We start from the raw sequence: 24585 nt of genomic DNA, 5'->3' as shown, positions 1-24585 counted from the left end.
TGTAGAAGCTGCAGGAGCTAAGAGACTAAATGTAGATGGTAGGATTAAAAAGCTGAATTTCTTTCTATCTTAAAGCTTCTTAAAATTGAAAACTGCTTTTTATGTTCCAAAGCTATTTGAGCTATGTGGGTAGACTTGGAAGGAAGCTTGGTCTGCATGATGTGAGCTGATAGAGCTGTAGTATTGGAAACACGTAACTGTGTGTGCGTCACACTGGTGTGTAACTTCCACTGATGGATTCGTGCTCAGTGTTTGCTCAAGGGCAGAGTTGTGCTCAAAATCTCGCATAGGAAAGGTGTGATTTCAGAAGCCACTTCAATTTATATCAAGATACTTGTGAGCTTTAGGTTGCACATTAAGAAAAGCCTCTTCCCCAGGAGGGCTGTGGAGCAGGTCAGCAGAGATGTGCAATCTTCACCCGGGGAGGTTTCCAGGTCAGCCCCGATCCAGCATTCCAAATAGCTCCCCTTGGAGGGGGAGGTTGAACTGGATGACCTTTGGAGACAGATCCCTTCCAACTGCCATTTCAATGGGTTTGAAAAATGCTACCAGTGCATTTCTTCAGGATAATGTTGTGAGGATAAGCTTGCCTTGGGGTATCTGCTTTGTTGGGATACTGAAATAGTTAATACATGAATGCAGTCATGTATCAAATAGTGGGTCAAGTACGTTTTCACTCTATCAAGATGAAAGATCAGATGTTTTTTCTTTGGGAATGGCTGTAGTGTAACCCACGAATGAATAACCTTGAGGAGTCCTGAAATTCCATAGATTTCTGACAGGGATTGGCAGAGTTTAGGTAGTTAAAGGGGTTCTTTTCAGCCAGAAGAATAACAAAGCAACACTGTTTGAGCACAGATATCATGCAACATTTTGAAGGTAAGGCTGACACAGATACCAGCAGGTCATGTGTTCAACAGTACAGACTTCCACAAGTGATCTACCAATTAAAAATAGTGGAAAGAAAACTTGAACATATTGAGACATAAACCATGGGAAGGGTTTGATGTAATGTTTACTTTTCCTTTGCATTAGTCATGTTTTAAAGTATTTGGAAAATGCTGTTGGTTGTTATGAGTAGGCTGAAAAGCTTTCTGTGGGATTTCCAGCATATCACAATATTAATTTAAGCTTGAAGTCAGAAATCATAATTTTGTCTCTCTCCCCTGTTTTAACCATCCCATAACAGATATGTTACATTAAGTGTTACAGCTCTGCCTGCAAGTAAATAAAGTCCTGTCAATCAGAGTTGTCCAAAGTCCAAAATTTCTGCCCTATCCTTCTCCATGGAAAAAGAAATCCCAGCAGGAGGTTGAAGAATGAAAAGTATAATGGGAAGGTTTTCTATGTGACAGTATGGGAAGAAGTGCCATTTTGACCACATTTTTGTTGGGCACATTTTTGTGGTGCCCACTCATGGGCACTACAGAAGTAATTTCCATATGTAAGGGAAGGGCACTAAGTCCTAGAAGGATACATCCTGTGTGGGCCTTATGGTGGGTAAGATGAAATAGGGGAAACCTACCTATACAAACCTCAACCAAAGCTATTTCTTACTGAAGTTGCACAGAACTGTGTTGCTTTGATTGCTACTTGTTTTAATCTAAGGTTTTGCTCTGATGCTCTAGTTTTAACTGTGGTAATTATACTTGTTTTTCCAAGGAAATATTGAAGAGAATTTCCTGAATTCCAAAGCATTTTTAGCTTCCCTGCAGGAACAGGGAAGGAACAAAATCAAATTTGCAGCTTAGTATTGAGAATTTGAATGATAGAATGATACAGTGAAGTACGATGACCTCTGAATTCATAGATACATATCTTGAATGTGCTTATATGCCAGGTACTTTTAGAAATGTACAGAAATGCATTTATAGTATGTATTATAGTGCAAAATAGAGAATTGTACTCCAGTTCCTCATAAAATATGCTGATTGTAAAAAATATAGTTTATTTAATCTCCAGTTTCACCGTACTGTCCAAACCAAGGAGCCTTTTTTCTTAGAAAATGTTCCTTATTAGAAAATTCACAGCTTTGACAATAGACTTTGATCTTTACTGTAAAATGAAAGGAGGAGGAAAGCTTTCACACCAAAATGCTAATAATGTTCTCTTTGTTAGTGCCTTTGTATTGTATATTAAGTGGATCAGCCTATCAGTCCAAGTTCTGCAGCTTGTAGGCATCCACCTTCCCATAATCCAGCCATTTTTGGACTGTGGGATGGACTATACCTTTCTTCAGCTGAGGAAGAATGCTGTTTATCCTTTCCAAAGTATCTGCCCTAAGTGTGGGTGGATCCCTCTGTTAAACTAAAAGCATGTGGTAGGTACACTGTCAATATACTGTTTCTGTATTGTTAAATGGGTTTATTGTATGAGTAATAATTACTCTTTAAATGTCTGATGCCTAATGATTATATGATTGGATTTTTACATTGTGGTTTGTTAAGTGGAATGCTTGTTTGGTATTCCAGTCTCTTCACTCTCTCCAGGGAAGAAAGGAATTAAAATCCAATTTGCTAGGAAAGACCTGTATCTTTTAGGTAAGGGAAAAAACCCCAAAACCAAACCACACAAAACCAAGCAAATCTTTCCTAGTAAATTATGCTGGACTTGTCCATTTTTATAGTCCTCTTGAAAGCATGATGACAGGGTCAATAAGCCTGTGTGCATTTTTGAATTATTTGCAAGTCGCTGAATTCTAGACTTTCTAGTTTTGTTTTGTTTTTTTTTTTTAATCTGCTTATTTTTGTTTATACTTTGAGTCCATTCAGGGGTTAGATGTCATTGCAGTGAGCTTCTGGGCATTCTGCCAAGTCTTCAGTATTGTCAGAATGCTGGATAAAGTACAAAGAAAAATGCTTGTCTATATTTCCTTGTAAAATTTTATAAGTGGCCTATAGCCTCAGAAGTGAGACCACCCTTGTTAAAGTAAGAGCACAGCTAGATGAAAACAGGACTGACTCTTCTTTCTGTGATTGTCTGTACAGGTGGTTAGAATGTGCAGATCACTTTGACATGCAAGAACTGTAAATGTACATGAATTAATAAGAAAATCTGAGCTAGAACTGTTGGCTTTTGGAAGCCACAGGGTCTGTGTTTAGTATTGTAAAACCATGTAACAGTATAACTGTTAAGATAAGTGAAGATAAGCTTCTTCTGAAGAATCAAACTGTTTGAAATTTTAGCAGCTCACCATTATTGCCTCTTCCAGTTGATCCTGTAGATATAATGACATGTTTGGCAGACCCATGGCCCAGTGTTCTGCCGTGTGTGGTTTTCCACAAATATTCTCATCCATTTTAAAAAGATCACTTTGTGTAATTTTTAAAGTTGGTTTTGAATCACCAATTGACGTTCATTTGATTCAAATATAGTAAGATTTAGGAACATATGAGAGAAGGGACTAAATATTATTTTTGTCATAGAATATACTGTAGTCAAGCTGATTGTTCATTTCCTGGGTAAATTTTGGTGCAAACATTATTTCTCTGTATCAAAATATAAAAAATAGAAAACTCCCAAAATATCGATACTTGCACATCTGACTTGAGGTGGAGCAAGTGCCTCATCCCTCCTTTTTCTTTTTTCTTTTCCAGTGTGTTTTGCTCTGTACATTGCACTGTAAAGAACAAAGCAGTGTAGCTGCAGTATTTTTCTGCTGCATTTTAGAGAAGATGCTTGTAAGTGAATCTGAATGGAGGTTGTTATGCTTTGATACAAATTGAAAGGAAATCTGTGTCTATGCTTCAGAGTACTTGCTAGGCGAGATTATTTTCCATTGTAAATTAGAGATTTTTTTACATGAGAGTCTGAGAACAGCCATGTTGTGCCTGCTCAGAGAACAGATAGGATTTAAGCCTCTGACACTATAATGACATAAAATCAAAAAGTTATTTTGTTTTTCCTTTAGGAAAATCCAGAAGAAAGGTATATAAATTGATTGGCTTGCTGTTCTCATGTAATTGCTTCTTTTTACTAATTTCCTCTCTCTTTTTCTTCCAAGTTTGTGCTGAAGCTTTCAATCCAGATGAAGAGGAAGAAGATACAGAACAAAGGGTGAGTGAGGGAATAATTTCATGCATGGTTCTCTCTACAGATTGACAGGCAGATGTCTCTACGTTGCATTTTCCTACCACTTGTCCCTTTAGTGCTGAGTGTGGTGTGGTGACACTGACAAAGTGACATTGCTCTGAAATTTAAGGCCAGCCTTGTCTCATGCACTTTATTAGTTACTTCAGCTTTAATATAATTTTACTTCAAAGGACTGGAGAGCTGTGCTTAAGTCTAATATCTTTAAAATTTTGGATATTTTCCTTCTTAATTATCTTAAAGGCTTGTTGAGGCAATTCCTAGAGCACTGATGCTGTTGAGAAGAATTAGTTAAGCTTTACCACAGCTGTTTCTTCATGGGTGCTTAAAATTCCTCACATGCTTTTTACTGCCTTTCTTGTCAAAGCAGTTCTGCCTGAGTAGGAGAAATACTTGGTTGAAATATTTTAAGTCTGTGGCCACCTGTTGTTTCGATTGCTGGGAATTTCTAGGAATTGTGAATCCAGATACTGCAATTGTATTTCTTTAGAGATGGTTTTATGAGAGCAAATCCTGTAGCCTGGCTGGTGATGATCAGTGTTTTCTCTTTGGACTTCTGGTGTTCCTTTCCAGATTCCATCACAAGGTTATTTACACTTCTGCAATGAAAATCTAAGTCTAATTTAATCTCTCTTAAAAGTGAAGATACTTCATAAATAATTTTTATAATATAAAAATAAAAAGAAGACTATGAGTGTGTCCAAATATCCAAATATTTGTAAACTTGGATACATCAAAAGTCTTAATTTTCTTGACTGCTCACTCAATATTCAGTTTTCTTTTAAAATAAGGATCTGAGATCTGCTTAACTTTAGATAATGACTTTTTAGAAATACCTGCTAATGTAACTGATTTTTGGAATCCTTGTTATTCCAGAAATAATAAATATTAATGTGGTGAATGTCAGGTAATTAATATTTTTACATATATTTTCATAATTAGCCCCTAACAAACACACATATAAACATTTTTATGATACAGTGAGTATCAATTCCTTTAACCTGATGAGAGTTTATAATTGGAAAGAAGTAGCAAAATATCTCAAACAGCAAAGCTTTATTTAAGTAATTTTGTTGGAAAAAACCATACTTCTTCAATAGCTAGGTGGGCTGAGACTCATATATATCATATATCTTATGAACTGCCTGTATGCCAACAGTAAGTATATTGGGACTAATATAGCCAGAGTTTAGAAAGAAAACTGTTCACTTTTTCCTGTTTCAAGTGCTCAGACCTTGACCGTGTCTGTGGCTGTGCTAGAAGGGAAAGGAATGGAAAAGGCATCCTTTTCTTTCTTGTCTGTCCTGACTGTTGTTTTGCAGGTGTTAATTGTCAGCATAATATTTTTCTTATGTCTCTTTCATTCTGTCATGCATTGTATGTTTATATATAAATACTGTTTATGTAAACAACAAAAAAACAATGTATACTTTGACACTTAAATTGTGTTCTGCTTTTTCACTCTGAAGTGAAGGTTCAGTCTGTCATCATATTTCTTTGTTGTCGTGACAGTTCTGTTTTACTTTGTTTTAAAGGTAGTTCATCCAAAAACTGATGAACAGCGATGCCGACTGCAGGAAGCTTGTAAAGATATCCTGCTCTTCAAAAACCTAGATCAGGTAATAGCATTTTAAGGAAATCTTAAATGGAGTTGATTGTTTGTATGTACAGTTAATACCGTGATCTAACAGTCCAGACACAGTTTTTAAAGACAAGAAAATAGGATTCTATTGAAAAGATGGGGAATATTTTCAATATAGTGGTGCCTACAGATGCTGCAATGATAATTTCCAACTCCAGGAGTGCAGTAAATATTTCAAGTGCACCTAGCAACATAAAGACTGGCTTGCGTGTTCATGCAGTGTATTTTTAGAAACTCAGCTGTGATCTACATCTTTAACTTTGAACATCTGGGCATTGAAAATGCAGCAAAAGTATATTGTTAATGGGCCTGGGAATAACAAAGTTGGTAAAGCAGGTCAGCATCGAGGCAAGGCATTTATGTGGCATCATCTCTCTTGGCTTTCACAGCCTCCCTGGCTGTGCTGCCTGCAAAAAAAGAAAGTTTAGTCACGGCTCATTGGGGAAACCCAGCTGGAGCCTGCTGTGCACACCAGCATTATCCCATTTTCTGTGTGTTTTCCCCATCTGTACCTACCCCATCTCATCTGGGGCTGCAATTGTAGGTTCTCAAAGACACAGACTGTCTAGGGAAATAACTGTATAGAATTCTGTTCAGTACAGTCCTGGTCATGACTGGGGCTCTTAGATGATGACAGCACAGATAATTTACTAATAGATCATGGTGCAGTTTCTAGACATACATGTGATGAAATACACCTGCCATTGACATGAATCCATGTGTGTCCATGGCAGTGAAGCTGTGTCAGATTATACCAAACATACATGTGTGCTTTGGCACTGAAATGGTCTGCAAAAATTGAGCCATTTCAACATAAATTTGAGATAATGTCTCTTCTGTGGTGGAAATGTCTATGTTTGTCTGCATTATTGAACTTACATTAATAATGTGGAAATGAATGAGGTGCCAGTAGAAATTAACATGTAATATCAGTATTACTGGTATTTGCATACAGTAAAACTGATGCAGTGCATGTTGTGTTTCACTGTCCAGATCAAGTCAAATGAACTTGCCATTGTCCAGCAGTGTATTTTCTGACAGGTTTGGGTTTTCCCCCCCGCTCCTGTTCGTTTTTTTTAGGAGCAGCTGTCTCAGGTCCTTGATGCCATGTTTGAGAGGAAGGTGAAACCTCAGGAACATGTGATTGACCAAGGTGATGATGGAGATAACTTCTATGTCGTTGAGCGGTAAGCAGCTGTGCCTGTGACATGAAGAGGATGTTTCTTTTCAGCTTCTTAAGAAAGGGAATGTTTACTGCAAACAGGTTTTGAAGCAAACTTACTTTTTTGCAGTCATTGCCTTCTCATGTGATCTTTCCAGTTTCCCCTTAAGGCCTCCATTGACTTTTGGGTCAGTGGGACAATCTGATGTGACTTAGGTGGACATTTCAAACCAGCTGGGCTTTAACACGTTCTCTGAGGCTGTGACAACACAAATACCACTTTCTCTGAGGGGAGAGCCACAGCGTGAGCTTGCCTGTGATTTGTTCAGTTTAGTTTTTGTGCCCATCAGCATAGTACAGCTTAAAACCAGCCATATTACATCCTGTCTCTAGACCAGGATATGTTTTTTTCTGAAGAAAGGAGGCATAAAAGCAGCAGAAGTAGCCATGTGGTAAGGGAAGGGATAGATGATTGTTCTCAGGAAGGAGAATACAGGAAGTAAAAATCTATGGTAGTGGTGACTGTTGAACAACCTGGACTTTGTCCAGTTAGTTTTGATCACTGACTTCAGAGAGATTTAGGGTTGCTTTGCCTCTGTTGGTGACGGTACCTGCAGAGTTTAAGGTGCCATTTTGCAATTTCTCGCATCAAGCAAATTCACATGATAATTTTGGGGATCACATATATATGCAACAGGCATATAATAGATATATGTGTGCATGCACATTTTGAATATCTTTTACCCTTTTGGAAGAAATTCTGGCTAATGTTACTTTTAATCACCATATTTAAAGAATAATTAAGGATATGGATTTATTTCCTGCTGCAAAACTGTAATATTAAACATAAAATTACTAAGTGATTTATAAATGTCTGTTGGAATACAGTCTTAGCAAACTGCTTTTTTGATGTGCTGTTATCTTGCTTATCACTGAAATAATGACACCATTAATATTGAATGAAATACTTTCAGAGCAGTTCTTCAAGACAATGTGTCCCCTTTTGAATTGTCATTTATACTATATTTAAGGAGTTTGTGAAAGAATTTCTAGGTTAGAAATGGTTTGTTTTGAATGATTCTTGTTTGTTTTAAGGACATTCCCCTCTCTGATTAGGGAAATTACTGAACATAGGGCTACCTCAAGTATATTGACCATATGCCCATTCTCCTGTCCTCTACCACACCATCCCATTAGCCTAAACCACTGCTCCATTTCCATACTCAGTTATGTCCCTCAACTGCTCTGCCTCAGTCCAATCCCATGTCTTTGGCTAGACAGGAAAAGTTCCTTCTCTTGCCACATTCACTGGGGAGATCAAGCTGTCCCAGATAAGAGTAAGGTACTGCAGATCAGAACTTGTGGGAGCCAGAGCCACCAGCTCTACAAAGATGAGATTCCATGCAGAGCAGTGGTTCCTAATCATGAGGAAATTTAAACTCAGTTTGGGAGCCTCTCAAAAATGTTAGATACCATCAGCCTGTTTTAATTTGTTTCTATGTAAGGCTGTTATCCTGTTGGTTACTAAAAGCTCTCTCTCTGCTATGAGTTTTAACCTTAAATAAAGAAGTGGAATGGAACTTAATCTTAGATATTCAGGTAAGTGCTTCTGTGGTCTCTGTTCTACAGATGTAATGCTATTTCAAAACAGGTTTTTTCTATCGAGAGATAGTTGTGTTGGAAGTTTTCAGTTTTTAAGTTTTTTGTTTTGTTTTACTTTCAAGTTAAAAACACCAGTAACATAAATATGTTGACAAAAATATGAGGCAGAAAGGCTGTACAGTGAGGAAAATTAAACTTGTTGTTATCTAGTGACACAGCATAGCAGCCTTTGCTGTGAAAACTAACTCAGCTGCAACTCTTTTTTGCTATTCAGTTATTAGAAAAACTTCTACAGTTAGGAATTTTCTGTCCTTTCTCCCTTTCCAGTCCTCCTCCATCTCCTACCCTCTAATTTTTCATGCAAAAGAGTAGGACACTGGTCCTTTTGGAAAGCCACAGTCTTTCCACTTGTTTGCAAGTGCAAGTTCAAAGGACTCTGGCTCTTTCAAGGCATCAGTAGGCATGTCTTGTTACTCTGATATAAGTAATTAATGCCTGAATATCCTTGAGGATTAGTTTCTTTCTGTCTGAATGAACAGTGACTTTATGTTCTGGCACAGGCCTTTTTTTTCCCCAGAGTCTTCTGCTTGTGATGCTTCCTCACCAGATGACTTGTGTCTGAGTGTCTTTAACTATGTACAGAGGGACAGGAAGGCAGGGCAGATGCAACCTGAGGATGCAGCAACTATTTAGGGCCCTCTGCATGGAAGGAAGAGCTCAGAGGGATGTGTTCCATGGCTGAACATTTAGGATGCTCATTGCTGCTGAGGAGGCACCTGCTGAGTCTCTGCTGATTGAGCAGTCATCAGTCAGGAGGGGCAACATTTGCCTCTGTTGTCTCTTGGAACAGACTGATCCACAATCTTGCTGAGTTGCCCTCTTCTGCTTTTCTGCTTTTTTTCTAACTTGGGGTTTTATATTTTTTCATGTCAGTACTTTTCCTTTGAGTCCTTGGGCCCGTAACGATTACCATCTCAACAATTACACTTCGCTCTGTTTTTATTCTTCTTATCTCGCAAGGTTTTAGCTCACGGGCTAAAATAACAGCTCAACAACAGTTTTCCCAATAAAACTGAACCAAGGTCACCCAGAGTTGCCTCACCAGTTTAGTTCTTGGGCTGCAGACAGCTGAGTGCTTGGCTGAAGGTTATGTGCCCATAGCTATTTGGAAATAAATGGCATTAGTAAGTGACTTTCAGGCTGAGGGATGGGAAGAAGTTGTTGCTTTTGCTTAAGGTGTTCACAGATATCTCTTCTAGATCAAAAATACACCTCTGGAGATTGTTGCCTCTTGTGCCTCTCAGAAAATCATTAAATGGATATCAGAACTTACCAGAATTAGTGACACTTTCCATCCACACTAAACCTTTTCTGGTTTACTCTTAGTATGCTGCTGGGTTCCTACTCTGTCTTGTAGCTGTAAGCAGCAGCAGGTACAAAAAATGGCTGGTAAGGATGCTGTGCAATCTCATGTGCCTTCCTTTCCCACCTACTACCATTTCTGGTGATTCCTTTTCTTTTTTTCTTATGGGCCTAATGATGTTATGGAGATAATGCCATTGCTTTGGACAAAGATCTAAACTCCTCAGGAAAATGATATGTTTATTCAGCTGCTTAAAGCCAGGAAGGTGTTCCTTTGCTGCTTTTCTCCAGGGTGTATGTTCTGTGAAGTCTTGTAGGCCAGTGGCTAGTACCTGAATGATCTCTGGTGCCATAGCTAAGAATTAATCAAGCCTACTCAAACTACATTTTTATTGTTTAAAGCATGACAGTCCTGAGGGCGTTACAGGCATGTGTTTGACTTTTAAATGGCTACCTTTCTATGCACAGCCTGTTTCTTCATAGGCAGTTGCTGTAGTGCAGTTTGATCCAGATTTGAGTCTTGAGCTTACTAGCTGGACCCAAACCTGCATCTTCATCAGAGTAGTCTTTTTATTCCCTGTAAATTCTGGGATACTGTTCCCTCAACTTCATTATAATGTAAGGAAGTGTGCTTCATGGAGAACAGGATGAGGAGGCCTTTCCAATTTAAACAATTTTCAGCTCAGTATGAACAAAGTGCTTTGACATTTCATCTTGATCTGTTCAGAGATCCTGGTAGATGTCAGCAGGTTTAGAGCATCTTGAGGTTATGATATACATACCCCTAATCTGGAGTTGAGACAAACCCACAGTAGCAGTTGAGCAGTTTCCCAAAGGTCCTGCAGCAATGCTGTCACTGAGAAAACAGGTAGAGATGGGTCCAAGTCACTCTAAAGAGGCCTCACTGGGTAACAGACATGCTGTGAATTGACACTGTTAAAGATGATGAAACTGCCTCTCACCCTGGCCAGAAGAGCAATGTCAAAATACTGTGCAGGAGAAACCAAGTCGATCCTGCCCATATCTATCAGGAGTGAAAAGCTTCATTAAGAGAGAATTAGTGTGAAAATAGTGTAGATTGAAGCAGCTGAGAATCATGCAGTTGGAAAGCTCAATAAAGCATGTTCCATCTCACACAGCAATAAAAAACCTATTTGTATAACAGCAAAAAGCTGTTTTTAAGATTTGTACTGGAATGTTGTCTAATAAAAAGTGTCTATTCCATTGTTTTGCAGGGGACTGTATGATATTGTTGTAGCAAAAGACAACCAGTCGCGCTGCGTGGGCCGCTACGATAATCATGGCAGCTTTGGGGAACTGGCATTGATGTACAACACTCCTAGAGCTGCCACCATCGTTGCCACAACAGAAGGAGCCCTTTGGGGACTGGTAAGGAAAGGAAGTTGCTTTCATATGCATAATATTTTAAACAGTGTCCAGAGCTTCTCTTGGTATGGCTCCTCTGCTCACAGCTATTTTATCATGATCTGTTATCTCCTGGCATGAGAGATCCATTGTGCAAATCTTTTTGGCTGCCTTTCTAGAACAACTTGTCTGTAAAAACTATATCATTAGTTCTATCTGTCCCTTTATGGTTTTGCATTTGCTATAATTGTAGCTTTTGTTAGGGGGGAAAAACCCCTGGTTTTGTTTTCATCCTGCAGAGGACAGTGGAGGCATGCACATTTTTTTAGGAGGGGGAAACAGTATCTAAATGAGGTTTTTGTTTTCCACTTACTTTCCTACCATTTTGTCTGCTTTAAGGGGAATGGGAAGGTGTTAAATATCTTCTTGAGAATGTTAGTAATTTGAAGAGGTCAGAAAACCACCTAAAGCTTTGTTTTCCTTCACAATAAACTGTCGTCTTGTTTCTGGTCCCTCTCTGTTACCTTGGAAGAGGTTCTCGGGTCAGCATGACCTATGAGATACCAAGCTAAATGATGGTGTTGCTTTGTCTCTAGCCCAGCAGTGTTGAATGTGAAGCTGTAGACATTAGTTTCCTTTTTTAGTTCTTTTCTCTGTACTATTTGGATGGGGTTATTTTCACAGTGCTCTCTTACTCATCTGTGAGGGTTCACATAATAAGAGGATTGTGCGATCAACGGAGCCTTTGAAGCCACAAGTGTTGTGTGCTGTCTGTGTGCCCGGGCTCCTCGGCAACTATCGCTGGGGGTTGGCCTTGTGTTGTGACCTTGATTGTAGGACTGATAAGCTGCTACACATGGCGAGGTGCTTATGCAATCTCAGCGCCTGCTGAGAGAATCTGACTTCCCTTTTCTTTGTGAACTTAAAGAAAAGAGTTTGGTAAATCAGCCAGGGAATAATTTCAGAATCTAATTTCTGGAAGAAGGCAGAACAAAGCAGCTAGCTACAAACTGAACTCATTCATAGAAGGAAGAAAATAAGATGATGATTCTTTGTTTCAGTTTGCCTTTGATAAGTGCACAAATTGGGTTAATTTTGGGTTTGCTTTTTCTGTGATTATGTTCACATAATTAGCAAGGTGTAGTTGAACGGGGACCTCTTGATAATCATCTGTCGTGTGAATATTTTATTAACTTAGGCTGCATTTTCCAGTCAAACTTGTTATTTTTTCCAGATATTCTGTTTGTTGTCATGTTTTGTTGTACTATTTTGTGCCTGATGTAATTTAAACATATTTTTATTAGTCTGCAGAAGTCATTGCTAAAGCTCATGGGTCATCTGCCATTTAGGAAATGTCGATTGCTCCTGCTGCATTGCAGGCTTTGGCCAAGAGAAGCCCAAAAGGCTCAGGCACAAAGCAGTTATCACAGTGGGTCTCTTCTGGAGCAGGGAAATGTCCTCAGCCTTTGCTACTGAATGTGTCTGGGGGAAACCTCATGATCACACACGCTGCTTTCACGGCTCTGCTTTCTTTGTTCAAATACTGCTGCTTCTCCTCCCTCACTGATACTCTCAAGCAAATGAATTCTGAATTTTTTATGCTTTTGCAATTCCCCTGACTGTTTCTGCACCTTTCTGCTTTTCAAAACACGAACATTTGATGACATTTCTACCAATGAAGAATTTCTTTAAAAAAAAAATTAAAAATCCCTCATGCTTTACCATCTTTTGTTCTCCTTTGGATAACAATAATACCATCCTGCCTTTCATCTTTCACATCCTTCAGCTTTTATGTTCCACTAGTATCACCTCCGTCAGTCCTTGCTTCAAGTTACAAGTATTTGCAGCCTGCATCCCATAGAAATGTTCGCTTCAAAATACCTCTTCACCTTAAAATGTTGTGGCTTAGGTATCAGCCAATGGTTTTGGGAAACGAGTTCTGGAGGAATGGCTCTCAGGGCACTGGATGTTTCTGCTAATTGTGGCTTTTTTTTTTTTTTTTGGGTAACATTTTCCTAACCAAATTGGTACTCTTTTCTTCCTACTTTTTGGTTTTGATTTTTACACTTATGGCCTTATCCTGTGCAAGGCAAACTCTGCAGCTCTGCTCGTCATCCAGCGCTGATCCCAACAGGGCAAGTGGTAACAGAGACACCTGCTGGGCAGGTGCCTTTCCCTTTCGCCTGGACGTGCCGCTCCGTTTCAGCTCTCCTCGGGCCTTTCCCATCGGTGCTTGCCGGTGTCCAAGTCCACCTTTCCCGTGGGGAAGGAACCGCGTTGTTCCCGCCGGTTCGCGGGGCTCGGCCGGGCCCGCAGCGCCGCCCAGTGGCCTCGGAGCGCAGCGCGGGGGCCGGCGGGGCTGGGCTGGGCTGGGAGGGGGGATATTGCCCCAAATTTGGGCTCCAAAACCACGCCGAACAGTTTTTCCTTATGGAACACACGGACAGGTGGCAGTTAGGAAGTGGTCCTTGTGAAAGCTGGCTCTCGGATCCGAGAAGGTGGAGGAGTGGACAAGCCTGCTGCTGTTCCATGTTCTGTTCCTGATCTGTTTGAGAGCAGTGTAAATCTCCGACTTACTTTTGAAATCTGTGGCTCAAGTAGAGAAGAATCCAATTTAGACTTAGTCCTGTAGTTGCCTTAAGTCTTAGAAATTCCAGTTTCCACTGCTGTCAGCAGAAAGAGCAAAACTTAGTTGTATGCAGAAGCATGAAAGATATTCACAAACAGGCAAACAAAACCTCAAAACTCAACCCTGAAAAACAGTACAAGATAGACCAAAAACTGAATTCCTAAATGCTTATCTGAGGAGAATCAGGTCGTACAGCTCCCTGTTTTTCAATTTGTTATTCCCAGAAGTGCTTTCAGAGGAGCTGTTGCAGTCACTGTTGTGGTGGATATGGTATCATTTTAACAACTGGTTTCTCATCCCCAGCGTTTGCTGTAAATAGTAGTTCATGTTTGTCAGTTCTTTAAAAAGGGAACATTTAAGTGAAGAGAAATAATGTATTTCTCTGTGCTGTTTCTTGCAGGATCGAGTGACATTCAGAAGAATTATACTGAAAAATAACGCAAAGAAGAGGAAGACGTATGAATTATTTATTGAGTCTGTGCCCCTTCTTAAATCCTTGGAGGTAAAGCTTCTCAGAGACATCTACATCAAATTCTTGCATTAGCAATAGCTCCATAGACATTGTTTCTGCTGTGTCAGAAATCTGTGTTATTTCTGCTTAGAACAAAATATTAAGAGCCGCTTTGGTATCATATTTACTACACAACTTAATTTGCATTGTTGAAGTTGTACATTGCTTTTTTTTTTTTCAGACCCTTTATTCACAGTAAGCAAGTTGCTGATTTTTATCTGTCTGATTTTTTAGAAAAATCTTTCCACAACCCCCCCCCAAAAAAACCCATCTTCACAAAGTGCAGATTGGAACTCAGGGCTGTGGTTTCCTTTGAGGGTGTGATGTTGAAGTAGTGATACAGTCACTGGGATATTTGGCCTTTATCAACCACAAATGATTTTTAAATTTGAGACAAAGATGTGGGATGGTAGTAGATTCTGCTTTAACCATAGCTGATATTCAGGAGGTAAACTAAGAATAGGCTAAAGGAGCTAGCTGGGAACACAATGACAGGTGTTACATTGGTGTGTGTGGGGCATAACTTCAGGAACAATGTGCCAATTGTCACTTCTGTTGACTCAACCTGTATCTTCAGAGGGCTCTTGGAACTGACCAACCTGCTTTGACATTAGTATGTGTCTGTCCTTGCCTTACATCATAATTTAGCTTTTCTTTGTGTTCTCATGATAAAAAAATCTTTCTCATGATTTATCTTTAGTATTTGAGAAAAACTCTTTATCCCTTTGGGAGAAGATTACAAAATTGCCAAGTATCATTAGGTGTGAATAACAACCTCTAATACATGTGATTTTGGACATATACTGTAACTATGGAAGGGGTAAATTACACAACACCTTCTTCCTCAGTGCCTGGCTTAAACTGGTTCCATCAGTGTGCCTTTTTTTGAGAACAGAAGTGACTCAAATATTTAAAGATACAGAAAAATAACTCATTAGCACTAGGATGGCTTTTTGCATGACACATTGCAGTTGAATCATGCGTGGACCAGATTTTGATTTCTCAAACATAGGCAAGATTAAGGTGCATTTGGGGAATGAATGGATTGATTACAACTGAATCATCTGTTGAATTTTAACAGCAGGATTTTCTTCCTTTCTTGGTATGTTTTTTTTATGCTGCTCTGAAGCAATAAAATTGTTTTGTGGGGTTTTAGATGGGCTGTGGGAAACACAGGAGATAATTGTAGCTGTTCTCTTTCCCCTTCCTGATTATGAAGACTCAGGCTGTTCTGTGGCATGTCAGATAGGGTCTCCTGCCCTTGCTGCTGGGCATCCTGGCTGCAGTGCCTGCTCATGCTTCACAGCCCTTGTCCTTTTCATATTCCCTTCCTTGCCACTCTAGGAATGAGTTCTGGGACAAACCCCGCCCCCTACATAGTCAACTATAAAGTCATTAAAATGTTTTGAAATGATGTTGCTAGTGTAAGGCAGTAAGTTTATGACATTTTTCTGAGTGCTTTCTTCAAATTTCAACTGAATATTTAAGGAAGTGATTTCCCCTCCTTCCTGCCTTATTGCTCTAAATGGGCAAATCAGTTATTTTTTAACTTTGCAGGTAAGGAAAGCACAGGGATGGGACATTAGACAATTTTCTTTCCCTGTTGATTATGGTATCTTGTAAACTGTGTTGCAGTACTATGACCATGTCATTTTGGGGCTATATTTATAAATTGTGTGTTTGTGTGTCTAGTGAATGCCTCTTCATTTCAGGAGAGACCACAGAGATTCAGGAGAGTTCATAGACGTGAGCTGTAATTGATTATTGTTTCTAATTTTCCTCTTTGTTCCAGGCATCAGAGCGAATGAAGATAGTGGATGTTATAGGAGAGAAAGTGTACCAAGATGGGGAACGTATCATTTCTCAGGTACTTGAACTCTAAACTTCTCTTTATCATTTGCCTTTCTCTGCTTTTTTTTTTTTGTGTGTGGAATTGACTTATAGAATCTTATTACTTGGACCAACTTGGCACTTATTCTTTAATACTTCCAATTTATTTAATCACTTCTTGAATGTTTGGGGAATGGACAGTATGTATTTTGCTGCAAATTTATTCTACCACTTTAGCTTCTGGGTATTTCTTCTCTTACCTGTGCTTTCTAAATGGTCTTTGCAAGGTTTCAAGAGGAGTGTGCCTTCAGAAGCTGAAATTAAATGTCTGCCTATGCAGTTTTCCATGAAAGCCCCCAGCTAGACTTTTCCTAGGCCCCTATGACCAGATCAAAAAAGGAATCACAAGCATGTAGTTAAGGCATCTCTAATGCCTAGGTCTGACTGAACAACAGAAACAAACAATTCAACACGAGTATGGTTTGAATGAAAGTAAATGCAGTCATTGGAATGTTTACCTAGGTGGACCCAACCCAGTTTACTATTCTAAGAACTATCAGGGTTAACTAAAACCACTGTTCTTCCCAATGCTTTTAGAAAGAGTATTTCAGTGGTGTGGTCTGGCTCAGTTGACAGCCTTTGGTGGTTGGTGTATGTTTTGTCTGCTGCAGCAGACCAAGGCTGGAGTGATGGAACATGAAACTGGATGAACTCAAGCTAAAGCTGTGTGATTTCTTTTTTTTTTTTTTTTTTTTTGGCTATGGCACAAATAACTTTTTGGAACACTGTTACTGATGAAACAATGGGATTTTGTGTCAAGTTTAGCTTGGGGTTGCTGTGTTGCAAAAGTGCTGCAGTTCAAGTAGAAATGAATTCAGAAAAGTCCTTGGCTTACCTGCAATTGCAGGTTTTTGGTTACAACCATTGTTCTTGTTTTATAAACAGAATATGACTCCTTGATAATGTCTTGAATAATTAATCTTAATTACTTGCAATGTCAGATAAGTGGATGCAGGAAACTTTAGTTTGCTGATAAGCAAATACTGTCAAATTACTTCTCTCCAAAAATACCCTGTTTTGTAAATTGAAACTCTTGTTGCTTAAGACTCTGAGAAGACTGAATTCTCAGCAAAATCAGAGCTTATAAATAAGTCTCAAAACTGGGAACTCACACCATCAGTGATCCAATTACACAGTTGGTTTTAATCTTTTGTAATAACTGAATTAAGGACAAGGATGTAATTATCCTTAAAAGGAGGATTAATAGTGTGGATAGGTCTGGTGGTACACTGCTAGACCTGATGGAATTCTAAGCTTGGAAAAGATATGGTAACTCTTACATTGCAGCAGTTGCATCAATTCCACGAACGCCTTTCCTCCTTTTCTCTTGTGGATAATTTTATATTTTAATTACCCTTCTGGAATTTGGCCCTTCAGTTAAGGGCAGTAAGCTTTAAAGCACTTGAAAATTGTTAGTAGTGCTACAAGGATGTCTCCCATTCAGTTTATTTCCATTCTGTTAGAAAAAGTATTATTTAAGTACTTACTCTTTCAGAAGTGTGCTGGGAGTATTAGCTCATGTTGTGATAGATGGCAATGGTGAATGAAAAGCTTTGCACTGGATGATTTATGACCACCCCCAGGAAGCTCAGCTAAAGGCCTAATTTATTCTGTAACTCTGTGTTTAAATCTTGCATCATTTTCTTCCAGCCCATGTTTCATACTCTGGTTGTAACTATCTCCATCCATTCTTCCCATCACATTCATCATCTCCTTGCCCACTTGACTTAATGTCAGATTTATTTCTCTTATTTCAGGTTTTTTTGCTGAGCTGCTCCCATTCCCTTATCAGTTCTTTTTCCAGCCTCTGTCTCCCTGAAGCCTTTAGTCTCTTTGCTTGTGATTTATAGCAGGAGGCATGTGCTGGGTCTCTGCTCTGACTTCCAGCCCTATGCCAAACCCACAGAGAGGGATACAGAGAGGGAAAGTCCTCTCTGTCACAGATGAAACTTTGAAATTAAGTGCTGGCAAAGCTCTCCAGAGCAGATGTAAACTGGAATCTGTTGAAGGTTTGCAATGGGGTGGGGAATGAGAGATGTGAAGAAGGTTCTAGAAACTCTCACAGAATTGCAGAATGACTGAGGTCGGAAGGGACCTCTGGAAGTCACCTTGTCCAAACCCCCCTGTTCAGCCAGGGCCACGGAGAGCCTGTTGCCCAGGGCTGTGTTCAGATGACTTTTGAATATCCCAAAGAACAGAGAGTTCAGTACCTTTCTGGGTGTGCTTGGTCACTCTCACAGTGCCTTCTTCATAAAACAGCTGGATTGGACTAAATCACAGTTCTTTAATTCACACCCAGTCATTCAACAGCACCTTGTGGTATCTTTCTAGAACTTGATATAAAACGGCTATCAGTTTTTATTTTCTCCCACTTGCCCCTATGTGACTGATTTTCCTTTAATGACATGATGCTGAGTGCTTTATTCCTTACCATTCTCACTACCTCTATGGAGCCATTGCATCATTCCTCATGTAGATGGGTTGCATTGTGGACTTGCCTTTCTGTAAACTATCCTCCTCTTCCTTTCTATGTTTGTGCTCCTCAAATGCAGCTCTTCTGGGTTCTTCTGTCTCCTGCTATTTTACTGTGAATTGACTGAGCTCATACTTAGTTTAATGGATCTTTTTTCCTGCTGACATCTAGAAACACAGTCACTAAATTGGTGTTTTATTAAAATTTGCCTATAGAAATTCTAGGCTCTGCTTAGTTTCGCAACTGGCTACTTCTGTCAAGAGCAGAAGGTTTGCACTTACGTGATTTTGCTTTATATCATCAATCTCCTTTGTGTTTCCCTTTCCTCCTGCCCTCTCACTGGATGACATGCACTAATAGTTACTTCCTTGTGGGTTCCTCTAATGTATTATCCAACCAGTCACCTTTTAATGTTAGGAATCTGAATGTTTGTCAATTCTAGCAGATTTCTGCACAAGGCCTAGTTCAAAGTGAATGACTTAATACCCTTTATACATACTTTCAAGTATGTGTAAGTAAAGTAAAAAATAATTTATTTTACCTTTTCCTCTTCACAGGGCGATAAAGCAGATTGTTTTTACATTGTAGAATCTGGTGAAGTAAAAATCTTGATTAAAAGCAAGGTGAGTGCAAATTGAGTGATTAGGGTTTAGGTCAATCCCTTATTCTATTGATTAATACAAGAGATATGAAAAAGCCTACCCTGACTTATTTTAATATATTATTTTGTGATGTTTATCATCATTACTCATGTGATGAAGGTTATAAATTCCCATAACTGAAGTTAGTTTACTAAAGTAGAAAAGTCTTTTTCTTCTATCTGCTGCTCTGCAAACTAACCTGATATACTCTTCCTGGCCTTAAGGGTGGAGATGAAACTTTTCTTCTGTCATTACAGAAAGCTGTAGCTTAGAAAAAGTGGGGTCTGTTATCTCTAGTGACATACTGGATGTTGGCATTTAAAGCAGCCTTGGGGAACAGCTTGTGGTAGATGATAAAGGCTGTGTTAGATTGATTTAACAGTAAATACCTGCCAGTCTCAACACTTATGGGCTGGCACATGCTCTTCTTATCATGGTGTTGAGGTGTTCGACCAGCACAGACCATGACTTGGGAATCTCTGGGTTAAAGACCCTAAACCAATGAGCTGTTGCATGTGTGTAAGGTATGTGGGGTGAACTGCAGTCTTGCACAAGGACAGAACTGTGTGCAAATAATGAAACTGCACTGTTTGACAGACTATGACGAGTAAAGAAGCTAACCAAGAAGTGGAGATTGCCCGGTGTCACAGAGGGCAGTATTTTGGAGAGCTTGCACTTGTTACCAACAAACCCAGAGCAGCCTCTGCCTATGCTGTTGGGGAGGTCAAATGTTTAGGTAAGCAGATGTTCTGTGTTTCTAGTTACTCTTTTCTGGTCTTTGCTTGTCTCATGGAGCATGCCTGAGTGAGCAGCTATTCAAAACCAGCAACCTTTTGCTAACTGGCAGTCAGACACCAGAAGGCAGGGGCAGGGGCTGGAGCAGGGCTCCACATGGAAGTCAGAGAAGCACCTCTGCTTCCTTATGGCAGATTCTCTATTTTCTGTGTGAGTTGTGTGTACTCTCTGAAGGGCATTGGCTTCTTGTGTACAGTTTGTTTGTCACACATGCCCTTCAGGTGATCTTTTAATGCCAGTGTGGGATGTATTTTGCTTCTGTATTTGTCCTCGAGGTCAGGTTTGTATTTCATTAATCTTGTTTCTACAAATAACAGTACAGAGGGAAATCAGAGACATGATTTCTGTTTCTGACCTGAGTGGGTTGGACTGGAGGTCTGTTCTGAGTTTAAAAACCAGATTGATGTGTGGTGTCCTTTTTGACAAATGATCGTGTTTTCACCTCTGTTCCTTTGCAGTCATGGATGTGCAAGCATTTGAGCGGTTGCTTGGACCCTGCATGGACATTATGAAGAGGAATATAACGCATTATGAGGAGCAACTGGTGGCAATGTTTGGCTCTAGCATGGACCTGTTGGATCCAGGGAATTAGGCACAGGGTACCTCAATGCCTTCTTAGTTCAAGACACAGAAAAGCCTCCTATCAGCAACACAACTCACAAGGACAACGGACACTATGGAACAGTTACTGCTGCTGTTTTCTTGGGCATTTTAGAAACCATAAACAAGTCTCAGCACAGATGGATTGCTCACTCCCTGCCTCCACTTTGCTGCTGATACTTCATTATTAGACCTAGATTAAAGATGATTCTAACCCTATGTTCACTTACTTGGTTCAGAATGGCATCTGTCCAACAGTTCAAGTGCCTGATATGAAACCCAAAGTGTGCAAGATATAGAAGCCTCCTTCCTTCTGAGTGTTACTGTTGGGATAAATTTTCCAATCAGATTCTGTAGTGGGAGGTTGCCTGTTCCGCAGAGGCAGCCTGTGGAATACAGGCCTTTCATGGACTTATTACCTTCATCTGATGCTTTCCTTACACAATGTCAAATTTGCTTTTAATTGTAGCATCTGGGTTTGAAGTTAAAATATCAATGGAGCCAGTGAATAAGATGGCACTGAAATTTCTGTCCACCTGCTGAAAGTGGCAGGTACTAAATAGCTCTTTAAACCAAGTAAACCGAGCTGGGGACATAGGAGAGTCTGCTTAGCAACCAGATGCAGAAAATGAAGCATTACTATACTTTAAGTGTTTTCTGAGCAGCAAAGAAAATTGTTTTACTCTATGCTGCCCAAAAAAGTGCAGTGGTTCAGATCAAATGGCCTGAAAGTGTCATAATTGTCATCTCCCCAAACTTGCTCCTTGTTCCTGACACTGAGTACATTTTATGGTGGTGAGATCACAACGTATGACCTTCTCTTGCTTACAGAGATCCTTTATACTGCTAGATTTCCCAGGGCACAGTTGTTGACTGGGTCAGTTTTAAAGCTTTTTAAGGAGGTGAATGTTTTGTAATTTAAATGAAGACTACTTCTGTACTTGTTTACAGGAGCTTCCCCCAGTCCTAACATTTCACAGTATTCTAACTTCATTAGACACTTGGTTGCTTCCAAATACCACATTGATTTGCTAAACTTTTCAAAAGTTGGCAACATTTGACTTTGTAAAGCAAATGTCTTTGCTAACTACGCAGTTGGTGTGTTTGAGGAGTCTTTTTGGTCTAGGTGATAACTAAGCTAATCATGTTTATCTAAAATACCTGTTAAATTTGCAGCATTTATTAGGTAGATTCTTGTTTCTATGGCTTTAATGACCTTAATTGGCATATGGCTGAGATTTTATCAGAGTATTATCTAAATAAGAATCAGACCATAAGAAGGACATTTTTATGGTGTACAAACAGAATATTTATATTAAGACATTGATTTTGGAGGTAATAAATCTAGTGACCCTTTGAATTTGCATTCTTCCGCAGCTCATGCAAAACGTACTGGTGTTTTATGGGGTTATAAAATTTTAATTGTGAATGCTAGTGTAACAGAACCTGCTCTTTTTATTCATGGCCATGTGAGCAAGAATGGAAGGATGCTAATCTTGAATTCCTGCTTTTAGTTATCACAGTGGATGTTTCTCTGAGGCACGAGATGCTTAGCAGCAACTCTAAGTTGATTTCTGGACACTTCCCCGCCCCCCCCCAATGGATTTCCCTCCCATTTCCTGCAATATGAGCAAGATGGAAAGTTGATCAATTTGAATGGCTGTTGTCCAGTTACTGTAATTTCAGTCATATTTTTATATAATGCAAATGATTTGTAATGGACACCACTGATCTCGGTGTTTCCATATTATTAAAGTCCTGGTTGTGATGTCTAGTGGCTGTTCTAACTGCATGTATTTTAGAACAGTGAATTTCCCTTGCTTTCCTCGGCTGTTTCTTTGTCATAAATTACAGCCAAAGAAGCAGCAGGTACTTCTCATTCATGCTTCCAAGGTTTAACACCAAAGACAAAAATAATTCTTTTGATTACAGAATTAAAAAGCAAACAAAAGCCCTAAGAAACTCAGAACAAACGAACAAAAAAAATCCCAAGAAGAGATGAAAAAAACTCACTCATCAGGTTCTTGCAATGATAACAGATGTAACTTTTAGACACTTTGGGGTCCATGACAGGAATCTTTCTGAAGCTAGCTCGTGACTGTCCTGTGAACCAGACATAAACCTGTCTCTGAACCAGTGTGAGTTTCTGTGCTGCCTAAACTGTCATGTGAACTAAATAGAAAATTGCTGTGAATAATCACCAGCTGGCCTTTGTTGCTCCCAGGCAGAATATCCTCTCCTTTATCCAAAGGAGCCTGGCAGGTTGGGCTGCCTTACAGATGGATTCTGGTTCTTACAGTCTTTGGTTCTCCTGCAGGACAAGACTGTAACCTCAGCACAGGCAAACATGGACAGTTGTTTTGAAGCTTAACCAAAAACCAGGCAAAGCAGATGTTAGATTCTTGAGATATTTCTGCCTGGAAGGGAGGATTTGATGGCTTCTAGAAGTCAAAGGAAAAGATGAGAATATAAAATCAGAAAATTGGGATCCCATGTGAGCAAGAACAAGCGTTTGAAGTTTTGCCTTTCTCTGGGCTCCCTGGAACAAAGGCATAGTGGGCAATGCTATCCTGCACCCAGGGTCTGTGCAGCAGCATTCCATGGTGTAGAAAGGCAGCTGACCTTGAGCTGAAAGAGAATGAGCTAAGAAAGCTGAATCCATTTAAGAGCTTTAATGTGCAATATGCCTGATTAGTTTGGTGTGGTTTAACCAACCTGTTCTGTACAGTTTTGGAGCATGAAGATGGTGTGATACTCAATATTTGCAGGAATCTGGTTAGAGCACCAGCAGTGAGCAAAGCTGGAAGGTGTGAGTGGTGCAGGGAGTAAGTGGAGCATGTGTTTGTGACCATCTGCCCCATCCTGCTCCATGAGCTGAGCTGTATCTCAGCTCATTCCTCTTCACTTTGACTGTTCATCGCAGTTGTTGTAGAGAACAAGCCCAGGTGTTTTGTTACTGCTCAGTGTTCAGTAAATCTGCCATGGAGTCTCTGAAATTGGCACTAGAGAGAGATCTAGTTTTTAATAAAAGAACTCAGCAGCAAAGTGGGCACAGAGGATCATGTCTTCGAGACCTAGAGGAAGACAAGTCTCTTGTTTGTGATCCCCTGCTTGTGATTGTGGTGAAGTCAGTGAGAGGAGCTTTCAGTGGTTCAATATCCTGGCATATGGTATTTCTGTCTAATGTCACAGCACAGGTTTCAAAATGTAAAAGAACAACAAAGGGCAAAAGTGCTCTATTTTTAGAAACAAAAGTGCAAAACTTAAAACTTTAAAATAAAACTTTAAAAACAAAGTGCAATTTTGCACAGAGGGCAACAAAACCTGAAATCCCTTTGAATGTCACTTCCATTCTTTCTTTTTTGTTGGCTGAAAGCAGACTCTTGTTCTCGACATGTATTTGTAAACTAGTCTTGCCAAAATACAAACACGTCGGGTTTTTTCACTCCAGATAATTTTTGTTGTTATGGTTATTGCTGATAATTTTAACTTTTTTCAAACCATATATTTTATTTCAAGAGGCCTTCCCTGTGGATTTCCTCCTGGAGCTCTGCAGCACTCCACTGCTATTTCAAGAGGCAAGAGAAAGTCACTAACCTCACAGGAGACACTCAGATTAGCTGGCTGGAGTTAATAATGCGCTACTAATTTTCCTCTGTGGGGCAGGAGGGGAATTGAATTCTGCATTAAATTGCTACCTCAAGGCTCCAAGTGCTTTTAAAGGTCTTTCACTTGGGAAAATTTAATAAGACAGTTCTTAAAATTGGTCTGTTCTTTTGAGTTAAATGGTTTTTTTAATTAATTCATTGAGGGACCCTTATCTT

General features: G+C 39.6%; 1 protein-coding gene across 1 annotated transcript in view; it reads left to right on the top strand.

Annotated features, from left to right (window-relative positions):
• Positions 1–24211, top strand: part of PRKAR2A (protein kinase cAMP-dependent type II regulatory subunit alpha) — a 67433-nt gene extending 43222 nt beyond the window's left edge. Inside the window, exons 3-11 of the mRNA XM_029958320.1 lie at positions 4004–4056; positions 5625–5708; positions 6812–6918; positions 11093–11246; positions 14252–14353; positions 16155–16229; positions 19283–19348; positions 19964–20102; positions 20620–24211. Coding sequence (XP_029814180.1) covers positions 4004–4056; positions 5625–5708; positions 6812–6918; positions 11093–11246; positions 14252–14353; positions 16155–16229; positions 19283–19348; positions 19964–20102; positions 20620–20753 — 914 coding nt within the window. The 3' untranslated portion in view covers positions 20754–24211. The remainder of the gene's footprint in view (positions 1–4003; positions 4057–5624; positions 5709–6811; positions 6919–11092; positions 11247–14251; positions 14354–16154; positions 16230–19282; positions 19349–19963; positions 20103–20619) is intronic.
• The last annotated feature ends 374 nt before the right edge of the window (positions 24212–24585 follow it).

This window comes from Manacus vitellinus, unplaced genomic scaffold (assembly GCF_001715985.3).
Source record: "Manacus vitellinus isolate BGI_N305 unplaced genomic scaffold, ASM171598v3 scaffold_14_pilon, whole genome shotgun sequence".
Lineage (NCBI taxonomy): Eukaryota > Metazoa > Chordata > Aves > Passeriformes > Pipridae > Manacus > Manacus vitellinus.
This window is presented reverse-complemented; position numbering and strand designations above follow the sequence as displayed.